General features: G+C 42.6%; 1 protein-coding gene across 1 annotated transcript in view; it reads left to right on the forward strand.

Annotated features, from left to right (window-relative positions):
• Positions 1 to 21,787, forward strand: part of BPIFC (BPI fold containing family C) — a 51,327-nt gene that overhangs the window by 22,283 nt on the left and 7,257 nt on the right. The window contains exons 8-12 of the mRNA XM_006865241.1: positions 1,372 to 1,548; positions 3,825 to 3,878; positions 5,126 to 5,296; positions 6,624 to 6,691; positions 19,957 to 19,999. Of these exons, the coding sequence (XP_006865303.1) occupies positions 1,372 to 1,548; positions 3,825 to 3,878; positions 5,126 to 5,296; positions 6,624 to 6,691; positions 19,957 to 19,999 (513 nt within the window). The remainder of the gene's footprint in view (positions 1 to 1,371; positions 1,549 to 3,824; positions 3,879 to 5,125; positions 5,297 to 6,623; positions 6,692 to 19,956; positions 20,000 to 21,787) is intronic.

Below are 21,787 nucleotides of genomic sequence, written 5' to 3' on the forward strand. Positions count from 1 at the left end.
TTCATCAATACTTTTATTTTTAAAGCTCAGATTAGTTATTCATATCCATTTGCAGATAAGAATGGAATTTGCTAATTCTGACAAAGTAATTAATGGTGTGGAGCTGCGGGCTAATGTGCTGGACTGCAAAGGTCGGTTTGAACCAAGAGGTTAACAGTTCAAGCTCAGCAGCCGCTCCTCGGAAACCCAATACAAGGTCGTTATGGGTTGGAATCGACTCGACAGCACTTAGCAACAACGACGTGTTTAATGAAAAGTCCTGGTGTGGCAATGTAGGATAAGCACTGGACTGCTAACTGCAAGACTGGCAGTTCAAACCCATACTTGAAAACTCTATATAGGGACACTATAAATCTGGAACTGACTCAACTGCACTTAACAAGAACATGTTTAATCTTGTTCCCAAGGCTAATGTCATTGTTTTCTAAATGCACATTAACTCATTCAGAGCCATTTAAATCAATAAATATCACACATGACAATATTTTGCAATAACACCAGAGACTAATGAGGGCAGAGTTAGGAAAGCCAGAAAAAAAATACTTTGAATCATTGACGTCTCAGGTCCTTCTGAGTCTTTCTATGACTCCTCAGGCATTCAGCAATCACAGATTTTGAAGGTCAAAGGCTGACATCTCTACCCAACACCTGGGAGCATGGTGGTTTTGTAGGGTTAGCACTGGGCTGCTAACCACAAGGTCATCGGTTTGAGCCCACCAGCCGCTCCGTGAGAGAAGGATGAGGCTTTCTACTCCCACAGAAATTTACAGCCTCGGAAATCCTCTGAGTTTCAAACTAACGGCACTTCACAACAGCAGCATGGCACTAGAGGAGCTGTTCAGATCTGGTCCTTTCCAGCTAAATGTCTCTGTGTTCATTTCTCTGAGAAAGGTACCAACCAGGAGTTCTCTACTGGGTTACATTCCAGTATGGAAAGATATGTTCAAATAGGCTCAAGAAGTCATGAGAACTATGACTCTGATGGTTACTGGTCAAGAAGTCAAAAGCCTTGATCATTTTTTCATCCCTACAGAGTTAAGGGAATCCCTGGATGGTGCAAATGATTACCAAGCTCAGTTTCCCACCAAAATTTTGGAGGTTTGATTCCACCACCCAGCAGAACCTTAGAAAATAAGTCTGGTGATCTACTTCCAAAAGGCGCCAGCCATTGCAAACCCTATGAAGCACAGTTCTACTCTGAAATACACAGCGTCCCTTATGAATCCGAATCAATTCTACAGGCAACTGGTTTGGGGTTGGTTTTTCTTTTTTGCTAAAACTAAGTTTCTGGAATGTCCAGTCCACCTTCTTTTGTCCAACACATTAGTCTTTTTACATGGTACATTGCTCTTTCTCTCTGTTTTCCCCCAGGGCACATTCTACCCACTGGACAACCTCGCCGACCCCCCCTTCTCAGCAGATCCATTTATGCTTCCCGAACGCAGTGACTCCATGCTCTACATTGGAATCTCTGAGTATTTCTTTAAATCCGCATCCTTTGCTCACTTCTCAGCTGGAGCATTTAATGTGACTCTGTCCACAAAGGAGGTGAGTAGAGTTAATAGATAATGCCCATTGGCACTATTGGTTAACCTTTGTATAAATATCCCACTACAAGACTTTTCGAGTCCTGGTGTAGTGCTGTGGGTTAATGAGCTGGACTGCAAGGCTACTTTGAACCACAAGGTTGGTGGTTCAAGCTTAGAAGCCGCTCTTCAGAAACCCTATATGGAGCCACTATGAGTTGGTACCGACTCTACACCACTTAACAACAACAGCAACAACAAGATGTTTTATGTTACAGCCTCTATTCACAAGCTAACACTCCAAGCAGGTCAATGAATTAAGGAGTTACGAAGTGAATATTATTAGTTTCAGAGTTTCCAGTTTGACCAAATTTGAGTTTTTCCATGATTCCTGGAAACGCTTCTAGATGGATCTTAAAGAATGTAATTTTTCCCTGCATCCCTTATTACCATCAATCTTGGGCAACTTTAATTCATTTAAGTTCTTCTTTATGCCAGTTTTCTCATTTGGAAAAAGGGGATGATAATAGACCCCCACTCCTAGAGTTGTTATGGGCATTACAGTGGTTTAACTGCACGTAATGCATGAAGACCAATGCTTGGCAAATAGGCAGTGCTAAAGAAATGTTGCTTTTCATCATCCATATTATTATTCCTTTTGCTATGCCAACTTAAAGACCTTTCCTGATGAATGAATAAATAAAGGGTAAGCATTCAACTGCAATGTTGGTTTGAACCACAGTTCAAATCCACCAGTCGTTCCTTGGAAACCCTATATGGGGTCATTATGAGTCAACACCAATTCAACGGCACATAACAACAGCAACATTCTATCCATACAATGGGATATTACTCAGCCATAAAGAGAACTGAAGTACTGATACAGGCTACAACATGATGGATCCAGAAAACATCGTGCTGAGCGACTCAAAAGGACAAGTACTGTATGATCCTACTTACATGAAAAAGGCGAATGTATAGAAACCAAAGCTTATTAGTGGTTGCCTGACGCAAAGGGGACTTATTTGGCCTTAGGGGGCATTGAGTTTCTGTTAGTGGAATAATTTGGAAACAGTGGTAATGGTGGTACAACATCATAAAAATAATTGATGCCACTGAATTATACATGTAAGTAATGTTGAATGGACAAATGTTCTATCATATATATATTCTGATCATATTCTGAGCACAATACTATATGTGTATGTGTGTGTGGCACTTAACAACAACATATATATATTAGAGAGAGAGTTAAAGTTAAGTATCATTGAGTTGGTTCTGACTCATTACAACCTTGTATAGGGTTTCCAAGGAGAGGCTGGTGAATTTGAACCATCAACCTTGAGGTTCAAACCGACTTTGCAGTCCAGCACATTATCCTGCAGTGCCACACCAGGACTATATATATTATATATCTAGTGGTGTGCTGTGGGTTCGATTCTGACTCATTGTGACCCTACATAGGATTTCTGAAGCTGTAAATCTTTGTAGGAGCAGAAAGCCTCATCTTTCTCCTGTGGAACTACTATATTACCAGTGGTTGTTGTTGTTAAATGCCGTAGAGTCAGTCTGACTCATAGCAACCCTGTATAGGGTGTCCAAGGAGTGGCTGTTGAGTTTGAACCGCCAACCTTGTGGTTCAAACCGACCTTGTGGTCCAGTGCTTTATCCCACAGCACCATACCAGGTCTTACTTATACAAGTAGATGAACATTTTATGTTCCAAGTCATAAGCATGGTAGCACCAGTTATCTTGCAATGCTGAGAATTGCACACGTCTAGAATTGTTGTTGTTATGATTCAGTCAAGTTGGTCCTGACTCATTGCGACCCTATACAGGGTTGCCAAGGAAAGGCTGGTGGGTTTGAAGCATTGACCTTGTAGTTTGTGGTCCATGCTCATCCTTCAGTGCCACACCAGGAGCCCATAGAAAACCATTCTGTGAAGGGAAATTCTTAGGCACCCTGGGCTTCAGTGACTTTAAAACCCAGGGCAAGAATACAAGGGCTATTGTCAATAACTATGAAATGTTTATACATGGATAATACATATGTGACATGTACCGTATTCCCAAGATCAAAAAGGAATTAGTGGAAAGGAAACAACTTCCTGTGTGACCTTGTGCAAGTCACATGACTTCTCAGAAGTCTCAGACTTCCTATAGTTGGCCTTCAAATACTAAATATCTTGTGGAACACCAACTTCATAATTCATAAAACAATAAGGAATACATCATTCTTCCCAAAACTCAAAGCCAGGTAAAAATCTCACACTAATGTGATGATTCTTATTTTCCAGATTTCGAATCATTTCCTTCAAAATTCCCAAGGCCTTGGCAACGTGCTCTCGCGGGTGAGTGCTAAAGGTTTGACTCATTGGTAGTGAATTTGGTTTCATTACAGTTACTTCTGGAAGTCTTGTGGGTTCTTTATATTTCTTGGTGGTCCAAGCATGAATCCATCTCTACATTCCTAAGAGTTTTGTTTTGTTTTGTTTTTTTTTGCTTTGGCTTTCTTTGAATCAAATATCCATAAATATTTACCAAGCAGAACAAGTTAGTGATCAAGGAAGACATTAACATTCACAAAACCAACCATCTGTTTCTCCTACATGGTCCCACTACACTTGAAATAATGAGTTTAAGTGCATAGTGAAGGAAGACTTTCCATTGTTTGTGAGTTAGGTAAAGCAGTGGTTAATGGTATGCCTTCATTGCATGTTATGTCTCAGCATAGCTTAGTCTTTGACATACGGAACTGAGAGGCACAGGTTTTGTCCTTAAGGACAGAGAGGCATTCAAGCAGCATCTTGGTTTTAGAGTCAGACAGACCTGGATTCGGATTCCAGTTCTACAGCTTAGATGACTGGAACCTTGAGAAAATTGCTTAACCTCTAAGACTCACTTTCTCCAGTTGTGAAACTAGAACATGGACAGCATGAGCTCCCAGGGAGTCTGTGAAGATTAAGTGAGATAATACATAGACGCCCAAGCCTGCTGCCTGGCAGACAGTATATATATATATAGTATGTGTATTATTGTTATTATTGAAGTCCTGGTATGGCACTGCAGGATAAACACTGAACTGCTAACCATAAGGTTGGCGATTCAAACCCACCAGCCACTCCTTGGAAACCCTATTCAGGGTTGTAATGAGTCTGAATGGATGGACTCAACAGCGTTTAACAACAACATTGTTATTATTAAAGAGTCCTGGTGATGCAGTGGGGTAAGCGTTGGGCTGCTAACCACAAAGTTGGCGGTTCAAACCCACCAGTCACTGAAGGAGGAAGATGAGGCTGTCTGCCTCTGTAAAGATTTACAGCCTTGGACACCCCATGGAACAGTCCTATTCTGTTCTATAGGGTCTCTTATAAGCCGGAAGCAACTTATAAGCCAGAAGGCAATGGGGCTTGGGTGGGGCTGGGAGAGAGGCGGTTATTGTCATTATTATTAAAGAGCTTTTTTGTCTATGCAACTCCAAATAATAGCTTTTCATCTCTATGATGTGAAATTTAACTACAAAATGTCACCCCAAGTTTATGAGTGACCCCATCTGCTCCTGGCTCCTGATTCCTGTCTTTGTTCCCTGAATGGGCAGATTGCAGAGATCTACATCTTGTCCCAGCCCTTCATGGTCCGTATCATGGCGACCCAGCCTCCTGTGATCAGTCTGCGGCCGGGTAATTTCACCTTGGACATCCCTGCCTCCATTGTGATGCTCACGCAGTCTGAGAACTCAACTGCTGAAACCATCGTTTCCATGGACTTTGTAAGTACGCGGAGCCAAGAGGTCAGCTTGTCCGTGGCAATCGTGACTCTGCTCTGGACCACTGGCCAGCAGCTTCTGACTGTCTGCAAGGGTGATGGACAATAGCAGGAGGCTTCAAAGAGTTCATGGAGAAATTGAATGAAAAGATGGTGGAATTTTCCCACAAAGTTTTGAAGGCCCTTTGTACCTCAGTCAAAAGTGAGAAGGACCAATTTAGAATAGAGGATGAGAAGCCAAATTCATACCCCGAAGTTGTTGTTGCTGTTGTTAGGTTATGGAGCCAATTTTGACTCACAGTGACTCCAAGTAAGGAGCGCTGGTAGCATAGTGGTTACAAGTTGGGCTGCTAACCTCATGGTCAGCAGTTTGAAATTAACAGCAGTTCCATGGAAAATGAGGCTTTCTGCTCCTGTAAAGATTTACAGCCTCGGAAACCCTATGCAGGGTCACTATGAGGCGGAACTGTCTCCACAGCACACAACCACCACCACCTAGAGTAAGCCCATGTACCAGAGCAGAAGTGTCCCCAGAGGGTGTGGCGCTATGGGATAATGCACTGGACCTCAAGGTCTGGTCGAACCACAATGTCTGTGGTTCAAACTCACTAGTCGCTCCTTGAAACCCTATACAGGGCGCGATGAGTCAGAACCGACTCAATAGCACTTAACTACAACAATCACTACAGAAGCAGAACACTAGGTCTTTCTCTCTCAGAGCAGCTGGGTGAGTTCGAACCACCTGGCTTTCAGTTAACTGTCAAGTGCTTAACCATTGTGCCACCAGAGCTTGTTCATACCCTCGCACTGCTTCCATTACATTGATTGCTGTTGTTGTGAAGTGCCATTAAGTCAGTTCTGACTCCTAGCCACGCTGTATAGAGTTTCTGAGACTGTATCCTTGTGGGAGCAAAGAGCCTCATTTTTCTCCAAGAGCGGTTGGGAAGATCAAACCACAGACCCTATTTCATTGATAGGTGAACATTTTCCTCAAAATGAGTTGATCAAGATGGAACTCACGTTTATTTAAACCAATGAAGGCCAAGTGCAATTTGATAGAGGAAACTAATACAATAAATCTAAGCAAAGCGTCTCTCTCACACACACACCGTAGATAGAAAAAGAGATTAGGAATAATGAAGTAATAACAAAAATTCTTCAGTTAGTTTTCTTACCTGCAAGCCAACATTTTTAGACCTCTTTCTTTCCAGTGTTTCTCAGAATGAGAAGGGAAGTAGGGCATATGATGCTTCTGCTGTAGAAACTGGTGTATATGATTCCAAATGGACAGATTCACTCTTCTTGATAAAAAAGGCATTTGTTTTCTGCAGGTTGCTAGTACCAGTGTCGGCCTGGTTATTTTGGGACAGAGACTCATCTGCTCCTTATCTCTAAACAGGTAAGAATAATTGACTTTCACGATTAGACTCCTTAGTAATAAGTGAGTCCGCAGACCCCAGAGACAAAGTCAACATTAAGAAACCAGTGATGTTGTCGTTATGTAGGATAAGAGTCACTAAAGTACTTCTCTAATTGTTATTTTTGTTGTTAAGCACCTTGGAGTCAGTTCTGACTTACAGCGACCCTGTATAGGGTTTCTGAGGAGTGGCTGGTGAGTCTGAACCGTCGACCTTGAGGTCCAAACCAACCTTTTGGCCCAGTGCTTATGCTATGGCACTCTATCTGGGCTTCTCTAATATTGTTGTTGTTGTTAAGTGCCATCAAGTCGGTTCAGACCCATAGCATAGCGACCCTGTGTATAGGGTTTCCAAGGAGCAGCTGGTGAGCTTGAACCGCCGACCTTGCAGTTCAAACAGCTTTGCAGTCTGGGGCATTAACCCACAGCGCCGCTTCTCCAATAGAACAAACAGACTATTTCAAAGTGTGAATTTGACCAAGAACTGAGTTGTAGAGTGTGTCTTGTTCTTCTTTCCATTAAGATAATATTTAAATAAAATGGAGAATGAAATAATTATGAATATAATGGTATAAGACAAATGGCATTGTAATGGTACAACCATATAAACTAAAGTTCCTCTTTGACACATTCAGAGAGCCTATGGCTGAGATAAGAATAGAAAGCTTTGGAATCAAAGGACCCAAGTTTTAAATCTCTTTAACCATGATCAAGTAAATTAACCACTTTGAGTTTCAGTTTCTTTACCTGTAAAATAATGAAATTGAGACCAATCATTTCTAAGGCAACTTCAAACTCTGATACCCTGGTCTCATTAATAAAACACAGTGTTTCAAAAGAGCCTGCCTCTCAAATATATAAACCCTGCAGTCTGAAAGGGCTTGAGCAAGTCTATACAACAGATCCTTGAACACAAATTGCCACTAGAAGTATCATCTTCAAGGCCCACTTTTCTCCAGCCCTACTAAAAAGCTAGAGACCTAGTATGTGGCACTGTATGATAAGCACTTGATCACAAGGTCGGTTTGAACCGCAAGGTTGGCAGTTCAAACTCACCAGCTGCTCATCGGAAACCCTCTACAGGGTTGCTATGAGTTGGAACAGACTCGACAGCACTTAACAACAACAGTAAAAAGCTAGTAACGGAGTCCTGGTGGTGCTGAAGGATAAGCACTAGACTGCTAACTGCAAGGTCAACAGTTCAACCCCACCAGCCACTCTTTGGAAGGAAAATGAGCTTTCTGCTCCCATGAAGATTTACAGCAGAGAAACACTATGAGTGGGAATGGGTATGGTGGCAGTAGATTTCCAAAGCTAGTAGCTGAAGCCTAGAGTGGGACTATTTGGGGGAAAGTAATTCAGAAAGATCAGATGGGCCAACCATTCAGGGAAGGAAGAAGAAACAGCAAGAAAACAAAGGAAGAAGTGTTCCAACGGGAAACCGAGAGGAGAAAAAAGTAAGTCTCTTTCTCACCGTATGTCAGTGTGAAGATTATGAATGTTATTACAGATGAATGAAAATGTTTCCAATGAAAAACCAGAGTACAAAACTATAAATTGACAGAAGTCAGCTGTGGGAGACAGCGTTACATATGAACAAGGACTTGAATCACACAAAAAAGAACTATGTTCAGTAAGAGGAGAATAATCAAAGAAGGTTTTCCCAGGAGCAAAAGTTTCAAGAAGACACAAGTCAAATTTGCTCAGCCCGCTTCAGAACAGGGTGAGCTCATCTCCCTTAGGCTCAATGGGCACAGAGCACAAGGCCTACAGTACTTCAAGGGCCCAGAAAAACATTTTAATATCTTTTAAAATAAAAACTACAGTCCCAACTGGGTCTATTTCTCTTCATACCAGTTAGTGTTTTCCATCAAACCAACCCTGCCTCATGGTGACCTCATGTGTGTCAGAGGAGAACTCTCCTCCATGAGATGCCTCCATGGCTGATTTTGCAGAAAGTTGATCTCCAGACCTTTCTACTTCTGTGGGTGGACTCAAACCTCGAAACTTTCAATTAGCAGCTGAGCTTAATGACCATTTGCATCACCCAGAAAATCCTTGATAGTCTTAAAATATCATTTTCAATATGACGGAAGGTCCTCCGATGTGCCCAAGGCCCATGAAAGGCATATTGTGGCACTAAGTTACGTGTGGCCTCATGGTGTCAAGGCTGATGAAAGTGTGGATAGTTCTAATGGGGTTGAGAGAATGGAAGCTAGAGAGCAGGAGGTTGGAGGGTGAGGAACTGGCCACATGGGAGGAAGGACAGAGGAGGAGAGACTGGATTGCTGTTTGCCTGAGCACCGGGACAGTGAGTACAGTAGGGAAGATCGCAGACTGTTTGAAGGGTAGGAGGAAAGGACCAGTTGGGAAGGAAAGGCTGAAAGTCCAGAGTGGTGATGACTGAGGCCGTGAGCTCTCCAGAAGCTACATTTGTTATGTAATAAGATATCTGATTAACTGGCAGGATTTAATAATGATGGGATTTCAGGATCGTATCAGGCAAGTTGCTGTTGCTGGCAAATCAGCTCTGGTTCACACACACCCCATGCACAACAAAGCAGAATACTACCTGGTCTCACACCATCTCCATGAGCACTTGCAAATTGAACAGCTGTGATCCACAGAATTTCCTTGGCTAATTTTTAAGAAATCGACAATCAAGCCTGTCTTCCAATCCATCATAACCTAGACACTCCATTGGAAAATATTCAGCATCATAGCAACTCATAAGCCTCCACTGACAAAGAGTGGATGAGCCTGCAGCGGTCTGGCCAGGGACTCAAACCCTGATCTCCCACATAGAAGGCAAGAATACTATACACTGCCACCTATAGCCTCAAGCAAGGATCAAGGGAGACCAGGCTCGTGTCTTAGTGCAAATCCAGCCTTCTCTCTAATGCTCCCACTAGTAAGAAACAGCACATTCAGTGGGTATTATGTTTATTTATGAGGGTAAATAGAAAAAATGAATTTTAGTCTTCTAAATTCCCACCATTCAAAGAAATGTGGGACTCGGTTCTTCAGATTTCTGCTGTTCACCAGTTGGATTTGACCTTGTGAACAGGACTCCTGTCTTCTCACCTCCTCCCCTGTGGTGTCCTTTAGATCTCACCCTTGGGAGGCTCCCTGGGCCCTGAGGACTGAGCAGAGTTTGACCAGAACTAGCTACATCATTTGCAAAATGTGAACAAAAAGGCGGGGGGGCCCTTAGTTCAATAATTTTTAAGGATTTCAAGATGGTGACAGCAGAATATTAAATGAAGCTCAGGGCCCTGAGTCTGAGGGTGTCTCCTGCAGTGGGCGCTGCTGCAAACCTAAGACAGTGAGCGGACTGTGGGCAAGGTGAGTGGTCCATGCATCACTCAGGCCTAATGCAGCCAAACTGAAAGTTGAGACTTTGTGAAGGAGCCACTGAGGCTGTGTTGGACACAGGCCTCAGCCCTTGGCAGCAAGAGCAACAGCCCGCCCACACAGGCAGCCCCAGCAGGCTCCCCAAGTCTGCATTTCAGGACAAGCTGGTTTGGGCTCAGGTGATGTCAGACAGACCCAGCAGGAAAGGGTGTAAGATGGGTGGGGAGCCAGGGGTCATCCCCGAAAGGGCCTCTGGGTCTCTCAAATGGGCTCCCCAGAACCCACAGCCTTGACAATTTAACTCAATACATCTCTTCCTGAGGCTACTTAGGGCTGGCTCAGGACAAATGAGGGGCTGTTCAGTGCAGTGGAGTGAGAGAGGTCATGAGGTCACTGACCTTGGAGTCAGACTAGTTAGGTTCACATCCCAGCTTTGCTGTTTGTTCCCTGTGGGGTATTAGGCAAGTTCATTAACTTCTCTGGGCCTCTATTTCCTCATTTATAAAATGAAGATTTAACAAAACTTACTTCAGGGAGTTGTTGTGAGGAATAGGTGAATTGGTCTATGTAAAGTTTATGTTAGATGTTCAATAAATGGTATTCTATTACTATTATTTGAAGATTGGGAATGGCCTCAGTCAGAAAAAGGAGGAAGTCATTTATACAAGATCAGGCCAAGAGTCATGAGATTCTGCCACTGAGCCAACACCTTACTGCTGTCACCTGCTCAGTGATGCTTATAATAACAATAGCCTTTTTATATTCCCCCCCCCCATTCATTGTTTATTAAAATTAGGGTGAGTGCAGTATAGTTTTTTTTTACTTTGTAGTGTGAATTGGGTGAAGCTGAATTGGGTGATGATCTATAGAGCAGGTCATCAATTTTACCTGCAACAAATCATGCACACTTGGTTTCATCTCTGATTACAGTCCTGAATATAACGTCGCTCACCCCTCGTCCTCCCTGCATTTCCTGTTTCCATTCCTCCTGCTTTCCTGACCCTTCTGAACTTTGTCCTCAGGTAAATGCCGCCCTTTAATCTTGAATGGTTGACCATTCTATGTTGTGCACACTACACACTATTTTGTTGTTGTTAAGTGCTGTCGGGTCAATTCCGACTCATAGTGACCGTGGATAAGGTTTCTGAAGATCAGCTGGTGAGTTTGAACCTCTGGTCTTACCGTTCAAACCAACCTTGTGGTTCAGTGCTTATCAACTACAGAGCCACCCCAGGACTCCACCACACACCAAATATACCCATGTATCTACCTATCTGCTGCTTGGCTGAAAATTGAGCCATGAGAGTGAGTTCAGTTCCAGATCTGAAGAGTGAGTATAGCCCATAGTCTCAGGTTCTTCTAGTCTCTGTCTGACCAGTAAGCCTAGTCTTTTTTATGATTTTGAGTTTTGTTCCATTTTTTCTCCCACTTGATCGAGGACCTTGTAATGTGATCCCTTTCAGAGCAGTTGGTAATGGTAGCTGGGCACCATCTAGTTCTTCTTTGTTTAGGGTTGTTGTTGTTGTTGTTAGGTGCCATCGAGTCGGAACCGACTCATAGCGACCCCATGCACAGCAGAACGAAACAATGTCCGATCCTGGGCCAACCTCACTACTACTGCCACACTCGATGCCATCAATGATGCCACCTGGTCAATCCATCTTATTAGGGGTCTTCCTCTTTTTCTCTGACCCTCCACCTTACCCAGCATGACATCCTTCTCCAGTGACTGTTTCCTCTGGACAATATGTCCAAAGTATGAGAGACGAAGCTTAGCCATCTTGGCATCCAAGGAGCACTCTGGCTGCACTTCTTCCAACACAGATCTATTGATTCTTTTGGCAGTCCATGGCACTTTCAGTATTCTCCTCCAACACCACAACTCAAAGGCATCAATTCTTCTATGATCTTCCTTATTCACTGTCCAGCTTTCGCACCCATATGAGGTTATTGAAAATACCATGGCTTGGGTCAGGCACACCTTAGTCCTCAAGCTGACATCTCTGCTCTTCAATACTTTAAAAAGTTCCTGTGCAGCAGATTTGCCCAATGCAATACGTCGTCTGATCTCTTGACTGCTGCTTTCGCGAGTGTTAATAGTTGATCCAAGAAGAATGAAGTCCTTGACAACTTCAATCTTTTCTCCATTGATAAGAATGTTGTTTATTGGTCCAGTGGTGAAGATTTTTGTTTTCTTGACATTGAGATGCAATCCATACTGAAGGCTGTACTCTTTGATCTTCATAAGTAAATGTTTCAAGTCCTTTTCACTTTGAGCAAGCAAGGTTGTATCATCTGCATATCACAGGTTGTTAATGAGTCTTCCTCCAATCCTGACGCCACGTTTTTCTTCATAGAACCCAGCTTCTCGTATTATTTGCTCAGCATACAGGTTGAATAAGTATGGTGAAAAAACGCAACCTTGTTGCACACCTTTCCCAATTTTAAAACATTCAGTGTTCCCATGCTCTGTTCGAACAACTGCTTCTTGGTCTAGGTACAGATTCCTCAGAAGTATAATTAAGTGTTCTGGAATACTCATATTTCTCAGTGTTGTCCATAGCTTGTTTATGGCTGAGGAGACTGATATTCCTGTGATTCATTAGTCTGTTGGACTAATTATTTCACATGCCTTCCATTTTCATAACTCTTTCCTTCAGATAGGGAGAGACCAATAGTTGCACCTTAGCTGGCCACTCATGAGATTTTAAGATCTCAGTTGCTACTCACCAAAATTGGATGCAGAACATTGTCTTTGTGGATTTTGTTATGCCAGTTGACCATAATGTACACCCCCAAGCCTCCAGTCCCAGCAACTAATTCCCTCAAGGTATTTCATTATGTCTAAGAAATTTTCATAACTTTGTATGGAGAGCAATAGCTTTTTATCCTATAATTTTTATTATTGAAGGAGCCCTGGTGGTGCTACAGGATAAGCACTGGACTACTAACCTAAAGTTCAGCAGTTCAAACCCACCAATCAATCTGGGAGAAAGATGAGGCTTTCTACTCCTGTAACGATTAGTCTTGGAAATACTAAACAAGATGACTATGAGTTGGAATCATCTCATCGACAGTGGGTCTGATTTTTAATTATTGAGATTTTGGAGTTCCTGTGTGGTACAAATGGTTAAAATGCACTTGGATACTAATTGCAAGGTTTGGCATTTTGCTATATCCAGAAGTACCTCAGAAGAAAGGCCTAGTGATCTACTTCTTAAAAATCAACCATTGAAAACCTTATGGAGCACAGTCTACTCCAACACACATAGGACTGTCCTGAGTTCTAATTCACTCAATGGCAAATAGAAACTGGTTCTGATTGAGCCTTCATTCTCTACTGGGTCTTGTATCTCCAGGGCTTGGCACAGTACTCAAAAATGTCTGTAGAATGGATGAACAATCCTGGAGGTAGGGACGATTGTTCCCATGATTTATAGACATTAAATAACTTACTCAAGACCACATAACTATTGAATAGTGGAGACAGAATATGAGAGTAAGTATGTTTCCAAAGCCTGAGTGTTTACTTACTGTATTATGTTGCCTTTTGATAAAGTCAAGGGTTACAACCTAGAAATAAGTCTTAGAGATAAGTCTTGTTTCTCTCTTCCTGGCTTGGAAGAAGAAACTGATGATCATGAGGTCATGCTAAACTCAAGCTGACAGGTAGCATGTCCTTTCTCAAGATCATCTTCCAGGACTCACACTTGTACACCTTGTTCATTGTAGCACTTTTCACAATAGCCAAAAGGTGGAAACAATCTAAATGACAATCCACAGAGATGAAAGCATACAAAAAAATGTAGTACGTACAATCAAAGGACCATTCCTAAGGCATAAAGAGAAATGAAGTCGTGATCCATGCTACAGCATGGATGAGCCTTAAAACATCACACTGAGTGAAGAAATTCACAAAAGGACAAATATCGCGTGATCCCACTTGCATGAAGAATCTCACATAGGCTAATGTGTAGAGGCCAAAGTTTATTAGTGTTACCAAGGTTTGGGAGGAGGAGAAAAGGAGTCATTGTGTAGGAAGCTGTGAGTATCTGTTTGGGAATTTGGCAATGGATATGGGTGTTGGCTGCACACCATGATTAATGTAATAAACGTCACTGAATGATACATGCAAAAATTGTTGAATTGGCAGATTTCACTCTATCGCTGGTTTTTGCCGCAATGAATATACAAGGGGGCTTCAAAAAGTTCATGGAAAAATTCCATTCTCTTTTCATTACATCTTCCATGAACTTTTTGAAGCCATCTCGAGTATATACTAAGTTTTGATAGAAGAGAGAGAGAGGAAAGTGCACAGCCCTTTACTGATTACATTAAAGGATGTTGTTGTTAAGTGGCACACCAGGACTCCTCATTAAGGAATTGGGTAGAGGGGAAAATAAAGAAAGCTCAAGTTGGGAGTCTTAAGCAACAAGTTCTCTTTTGGTAAAAGGAGAAACACTGGAGTCAGGTATATCTAGGTATGAATTTTCCCTCAGTGTGTGTTACTTAACCCCTAGGTAAGTCCTAACTTCTCATCGGCAAAGCGGAGTGTGTCTCCACAGGGTTGGTGGATGAGTAGATGAGAGGATGCTTGGTAAGCATTTAGCATAAAGCCAGTGCTCCAGATGAGGTTGTTACTTACTCTTCACAGTATCTCAGTCTCTTCTTCCACCCAAGGACCACATTTGGACCAAATACAAGTCGTAAAAGGGAGAAATTGGTTCCAAATGACATGACAATCAGAGCGATCTTTAAAGTTCACTTTTAAGCTGGTCCTAGAAGTCAAAACCAACGCTCTTTTCAAAATCGAGACTTTTGTTCCAAGGACAGGCAACCCCAGGGCGAGTTGGTCCACACAGTAGAAATTTTTTTTCTTTTTTCCGATTAATCCAGAGGCCAAATCAAACAACGCTTTCCCTTTCTTGGTTCTCATCCAGCTGACTTAATTCTAACCCTCTGTTTTAAGCTCAAGGCAATAAAATGCACATCATTACTAAAGCATTTTGGACTTTGGAACATTATTCACCATAGCCATTATTGAGGCTTTGGATGTTCCCAAACTGTATTCTACCCCACTAACATCAACTATCTTGGATTACCCAATAAGGAAGGTAAGCACAGGCTTACTTACTTCTGCTTACTAATCAGTAGTGAACAACTTCACAATATCAAAGATTCCGCTTCTGTGTCTGGTGGCACCTGTCTCGCTCCCAACCCCACACCACCTTCCTATGAAATCAAAGCCTCTTCAATTTTAAAATTCCTGTCAGGGACAGGTTACTTAATAAGTACAAGTAAGCCCGTGCTTACCTTGCTTACTGGGTAACTCGCCCCTGATGCACACACACAAGCCCTACACCCCACCCAAGCAACACAGAAAAAGAAATACATCTGCCTCCTAGCAGATGGAATCACTGCCTACCTAGACAGACTCCTCACTGCAGAGGCAAGTAAGCATTTCCCAACCAAAGCCACCTGGAGGGAAATCAGTTAAGAAAACCAGTCCAGGCAGAATAGAATCACAGTTTCTTTGAGAGTCATTGGATGGGTCAGCAGAGCTCCGCCCTCCCTCTGAGTTACTGTAGAAACCAGGACAGACGAATTCTCCATGGAGGGTGACCACCATTGGAGCAGGAAACTCCATGTGGATCCTGCTCATTGGGGGCAGTGACAATTTGCATGAAGCAATGAGGTTAAAACATTGGGGGACTTCTCCTCACAAAAAGGGCCTTTGAATACTGGAGTGGTTCATCTCACTCCACTATTCCAAACCTTCCATCATGAGATTCAGTCCTCACGCCAGCCAACCTTAACTCTGCTTGAGCCTGGTTCACACCCAAAGTGAGCCCAATTCCAACCAACACTCCCAACAACCCATCTCTTTTATCTGTCCCTGTATTCATGATTCCACTGCATGAGAATTTAGTGAGCCACACACTGTAGAGAAAAGAACGGTTTCTACCTTCCAGATCCACAACCAAGTAGGAGAAACACTCGGATTCGTGGGCAACTATAATGTTGTTGTTGTTAAGTGCTGTTGAGTCTGTTCTGACTCATAGGGACCCTGTATAGTGAGTTTGAACCATCACTCTTGTGGTTCAAATCTACCTTGCAGCCCAGCGCATTAACCCGCAGTGCCACACTAGGACTCCATAATACTGGGTGTTAAGGGGCATGGTCAAAATGTGTACCTAGTGCATCTTTCAAGGGGCAATTTATTTTCCCCCAAGATATACTTTACATCATCCACACATACTCATTCATTCATACATTAGACATACACTTCCATACTTATACATACACACTCACTTTCTCACACGAAATCATACACATTCACACACACACACAAACACACATGCACACGCTCTCACACACACAAACACACATGCACACGCTCTCACCAACACACACACTCACACACTTCTTCAGCCCATCTTTCAGAATTCCGGAAGCATATCTCCATGGCACGTAACAGGTGTGTAGCACCTGAAACACACTGTATCGTTCCAGTTGCTTGCTGTACATACAGATATTCTCCATCGCTCATAGGATAAGTACTAGACTGTTAACAGCAAAGTTTCAGGTTCAAACCTACCAACCGTTTCTCGGATACCCTATACGGGGTCACAACGAGTTGGAACCAACTCGACAGCACTTCACACCAGCAACAAAATTAATATAAATATAAACTAACTTCTGAGCATTGCCTGAGCATAGATTGGACAGCTGGAAAATGTCCTGGCCTACCCAACTGTTCTCTCCACGGCAGCCAGCATGAACGTTACAAAACACAGCCACCATCTCTCTTCTTTAAAAACCTTCCTCACTCTTTGGATAGAGATCAAAATCCTAACGTGGCATGAGAAACCCTGCCTGGTCAACCCCCTTCTACCTCTCTAGCATCGTCTTAGATCCTCTCCCCTTATGTCTATGTTCCCTCCACTAGACCTTGCCCCTCTTCTTTCTCCTTTTTGCCTTTTAATTGCTACTCATTCTTCACAAGTTCCCTCAAGAATCTCTATCTTGGTAAACTTTCCTGTTCCCCACCTATCTCATTGAGGTCAATATCTTTCGTCATTCGCCTCAATGAACTTCTTTCTTTCCTTCAGAGCATTCACTTCAGATTGTAATTAAACTTCCCTTTCCGGGGGTGGGATTCTTTGATTAATGTCTGCCTCCCTGCTAGTCTGGAAGCTCCATGACTGTAGTGTGTGTGTGTGTGTGTGTGTGTGTGTGTGTGTGTGTGTGTGTGGTGTTATTCACATTCTGACCTTCCTCACCTGTCACTGAACTGACACAGGTGTCCAATAAATATTTGCTGGATGAATCAATGATGGAATAAACAAACATTAATATGCTTAGAATGTGCCATGCCTTGTTACCAATCCTGGGAATACAAAGGTGGTTGGAACTGGATCCCTACCCTCTCAGAGGTCACAGTGTGAGGACAGAGACAAAAACAATCTGGATGGTGGGATTTATTTGCAATGTCTGATGTGGTCACGGAGCGGCACCATTTAGTGTCTGTGTTTTGATCCACTTGGCTTTCAGTATGTCATATTTGACCTTCATCATGTTGTAAAGGACTTTTTAGCTCTGGTTTTCCATCAGACCAGGAGTCCTGGTGTGGCACTGCAGGATAATGCACTGTATGGCAAGGTTGGTTTGAACCTCAAGGTTGGTAGTTGCTTCTTGGAAACCCTAGAGAGGGTCTCTTTGAGTTGGAACTGATTTGATGGCGCTTAACAACAACAATAACAATAGTAACCCTTTTCTAAACCTTGCTAAATATGCTACGTTTTTATGTCTGCAAGATAGAGCTCCCATCTTCTCCAACAGCACCACCATCACCACCACCCAACTCTCACCGCCGCCCACAACGACTCCATAGTTAAATAGTAAAAATAACCACTAGAAACAAGGAAAGTTCCTAGTAGCAGAGCTCTAAGTAACAACTTAGGGATCTGAGAAGTGAAAGACGTCTCTGGATGGTAGACATTGTTAAGGAGCCCGGCTGCTAATTCAAAGGCTTGAGCCCACGCAGTGACACCTGAAAAGAATGGTGGGCAATCTACTTCTGTTCAATAAACTGTTGGAAACTCACTGGCGTCCAGTTCTACTAGGACACATCTGGGGTCCTAGTGAGTTGATGTAGTCTCAAGTGGCAACTAGTTGAGGTTGAACTGTCAAAGACCCAACATCGGCTGCCCTCTAGTGGTCTGAGTTGAGTTGTGTGATTTTCAGAACCAGAGAGTCTGGTTTTTGCTCCAGTTGTTTCTCCTCTGTTAGTGGAAGAGAAGGTATGCCTACAGACCGAGACCGAAGGAGGACACAGAAGAAAGATGACCCTCAAGGAAAAGGGGGTTGTCTGGATCATGGGAAACCCTAGGCAAATTCACTCCAGCAGGTAGCCCCTGTGGTGGTTTTAGGGTTACAGCAGCAGTCCTGGTTTGGGATTGAGATTTTTTTTAAAAAGAGGAAGCTCACAGGTGTGTTCCACCTTTATTTTTTGTTATGTGCCATGGTGTCAGTTCTGACTCATAGAGACCCTGTACAGAGTTTCCGAGGCTGTAAATCATTACGGGAGCAGAATGCCTCATCTTTTTCCCACGAAACAGCTGGTAGTTTTGAACTGTTGTCATTGAGGTTCGCAGCCCGATTCACAACCACTATGCTACCAGAGCACCTTTACGCTACCAGAGCGCCTTTTAGAGACTGCATTTCTAAACTAGATATAGTTACCCATCACAAGAAGTGATGTGACCAGGGAAGACATTCCCTTTAGATTTCCTCAAATGTTTGTTCGTTTGCTTCCTTCAAAGAGTCCCTGAGGATCCCACCACCATCTGTACATTTGTCGTACTGCAGTGGCTTGCATGTTGATATGATACTGGTGAAGCTATTCCACAAGTATTTTAAATATCAACCATGGTAGACAGGTTGCAACAGACCTTCCAAATTTAGACAGACTAGGAAGAAAGGCCTGGAAATTCACTTCTAAAAATTAGCCCATGGAAATCCTATAGATCACAGAACATTGTTGGAGATTCACATCATAAGGAGGGACCAATCCCTGGAGAAGGGCATTGTGTTTGGTGAGGCAGAGAGCTACTGAAGGAGAGGAGAATCCCCCTATGAAATGAATGGACTTAATACACATTGCACGGGGCTCAAACACAACAACCATCATGGACAACGGTTTGTTCTGCTAAACATCAAGTAGCCATGAGTTGGAACCAACTGGATGTCAACTAACAACAACAACAAACTGGGATCTGTCATTTGAATCCATTCATTGATGGCTCTATGATCTTGGGGGCAATTACTTTCCCTTTCTAAAATCAATTTCCTCATCTGCCCAAAGAGAGCATCTATTGCAAAGGGTTATTGCGAAGACTCATTTTTCTTAATATGTTTATAAAGTTCCTAGAAGAGTGCATGTCACAAAGTATCACCACCAGCACCATATTAACCTCATCACCATCATCCTCATCCTTGTCATCAATGTTGTTCATATTCATAAGGAACTAGCCTGGTTCAGGAAGAGTTACAGGTTCAGTTCAAAGCAAGAAGACCTGAAAACTGCTTCTTAACATTGTTCGGCATTCACTCGGAGTTGTCAACAGTAAGTCCTATATAACAAATGCACTCAGAGAACCCATCCTGATTGCAAAACCTTCTTCTAGTCCTGCTCTGCTTCTTAAGCAGCAAAATATAGTGGAAGGCATAATAGAACACTATATCCTTTATAAATTTGGGCTTTTTTAATAGTGATTTATCAATCTAAAAAAAAAAAATGTTTTGACCAAAAAACCCAACATTCTGTCTCTTTCCATGAAGGTCATTATTGTTCACTCTACCCTCCTTTAACCTTTGCCTTTTGCTTTCAGATTCCGCCTCTCTTTGCCAGAGTCCAATCGCAGCAACATTGAGGTAAGAGTTCCCTGGGAAGGGAATAATCAGAGTTTCCTCCATGCGAGATGGTTGTTTTCTATACCTCCATGTTAGTCTGACCTTTAAAATTCCTTTCAAGTTATTCATCTACAAAGCCCATTAAATAGTGAACAGTAGAGTAACTCTCCTATTTTATCTTTGCAGACAGATTTTCTTTTTTGTCCTTTAAAAGGGAAATACTTTTCTGCTCTTATTTTGCTGAAAGCTTTTTATGTTTGTCACTTTCATACTTTCATTAAGTCTATGAAATGAAAATCTTGAAGGAGATGCTATGTACAGGCAACTAAATGCATTATTTCTACAGTCATTCCCATTCCCCAGCCCCATTAATCCACATGTAGTTACACTGTAGGGTAAGCACTGGAATGCTAACTGCAAGGTTGGAGGTTCAAACCCACCACCTCAGAAACCTTAATGAAAGTTCGTTATGAATAGGAACTGACTCAATGGCACACACAAAACAAGTTTCCTAACCACAGATTCATTAGCACCTTTTCTCCAGTAATCTCGCTAAAGATACAGTTCGCATATATATTTCTTCTAGGTTTGCAGGAAGATTTAAGAAAGAAGTCAAAAAACTGTTAATGTAATGCCAGAAGAGCAAGATTCTCAGAGAGATTTCATTTTCTAGACAAAATCATCCCTTAGATGAGGCTTTCTGCTCCCACAAAGATTTTTTAAAAACCATATGCAGGGTTGCTATGAGTCAGAACTGACTTGAAAGCACTTAACGATAGATAACACCACCAGGGTTAAATTTAAGGGCCCAAAGGAAGAACCTAGATGTAAATCATTAGTCTGTGATTAGGTTTGGCTTTGAAGGCTTTCCACCCATTGCCTAAAACTGGATCAAGGCTGGTGGTGCGGATGCCATATCACTTGGTACAGGGGGTTTCCCACCTAGTACTTCCTGAAACTTGGAAATCCCCACCCTCCAGGCTTCAGGGAGATCAGCCAAAATGCTAAATGGCCTTTAGGTCCAGTTACAGGTCTGCTTCATTCATTCAAGGATAGCACTACCATATACAAGTTAAGTGAGAGAATTTTGGTATCAAAATTCCAGGGTAGAACAGTGTTTATGTTAATCTTACTGAGCCAGGTGTTGTTCTAGAAAATGAATAAAGCAGATCACGCCTTTCCTTGTAGATTCTTTCTACAGCAGAGGTTCTCAATGAGGGCAGATTTTGTTCAGCCCGGAGGATGTTTCATAATAGTGGAGGCATATTTGAAGTCACAACTTGGGAGGCAGGGTATGGTACTAGAGGATAGAAGCCAGGGATGCTGCTAAACGCCCTACAGTGCACAGGACAACGTCCACACTACGATAAAAGATCAGATCCAGCATGGCAATACTGCTGTGGTTGGGGAACCCTGTTCTAGAATGTTTGAGTGTGTGTCATACAATAAACAAACAAATGTGTGTTGTAGGTGCTGAAAATGCTACTTGTTCTTGTTAAGTGCTTTAGAGTTGGTTCTGACCAAGGAGTGACTGGTGACTTTAAGGTGCTGACCTTGTGGTCCTACACGTACCCTACAACACCACACCAGGACTCCTATGTATGGTATGTTGTTGTTGTTGTTAAGTGCCTTAGAGTTGGTCTCCACTCATAGCAACCCTGTATAGGGTTTCTGAGGAGCAGCTGTGAGCTTGAACTGCTAACCTTGCAGTTCAGTGCCTATATGTTATAGGGCAAGAGACCTTGCAGACCAGCGTATATGTGTTATATGGCAAGAGACGAGGCCTGTGCTCAGCAAAGGATTATAACG

This window comes from Chrysochloris asiatica, unplaced genomic scaffold (assembly GCF_000296735.1).
Source record: "Chrysochloris asiatica unplaced genomic scaffold, ChrAsi1.0 scaffold00076, whole genome shotgun sequence".
In the NCBI taxonomy this organism is placed as follows: domain Eukaryota; kingdom Metazoa; phylum Chordata; class Mammalia; order Afrosoricida; family Chrysochloridae; genus Chrysochloris; species Chrysochloris asiatica.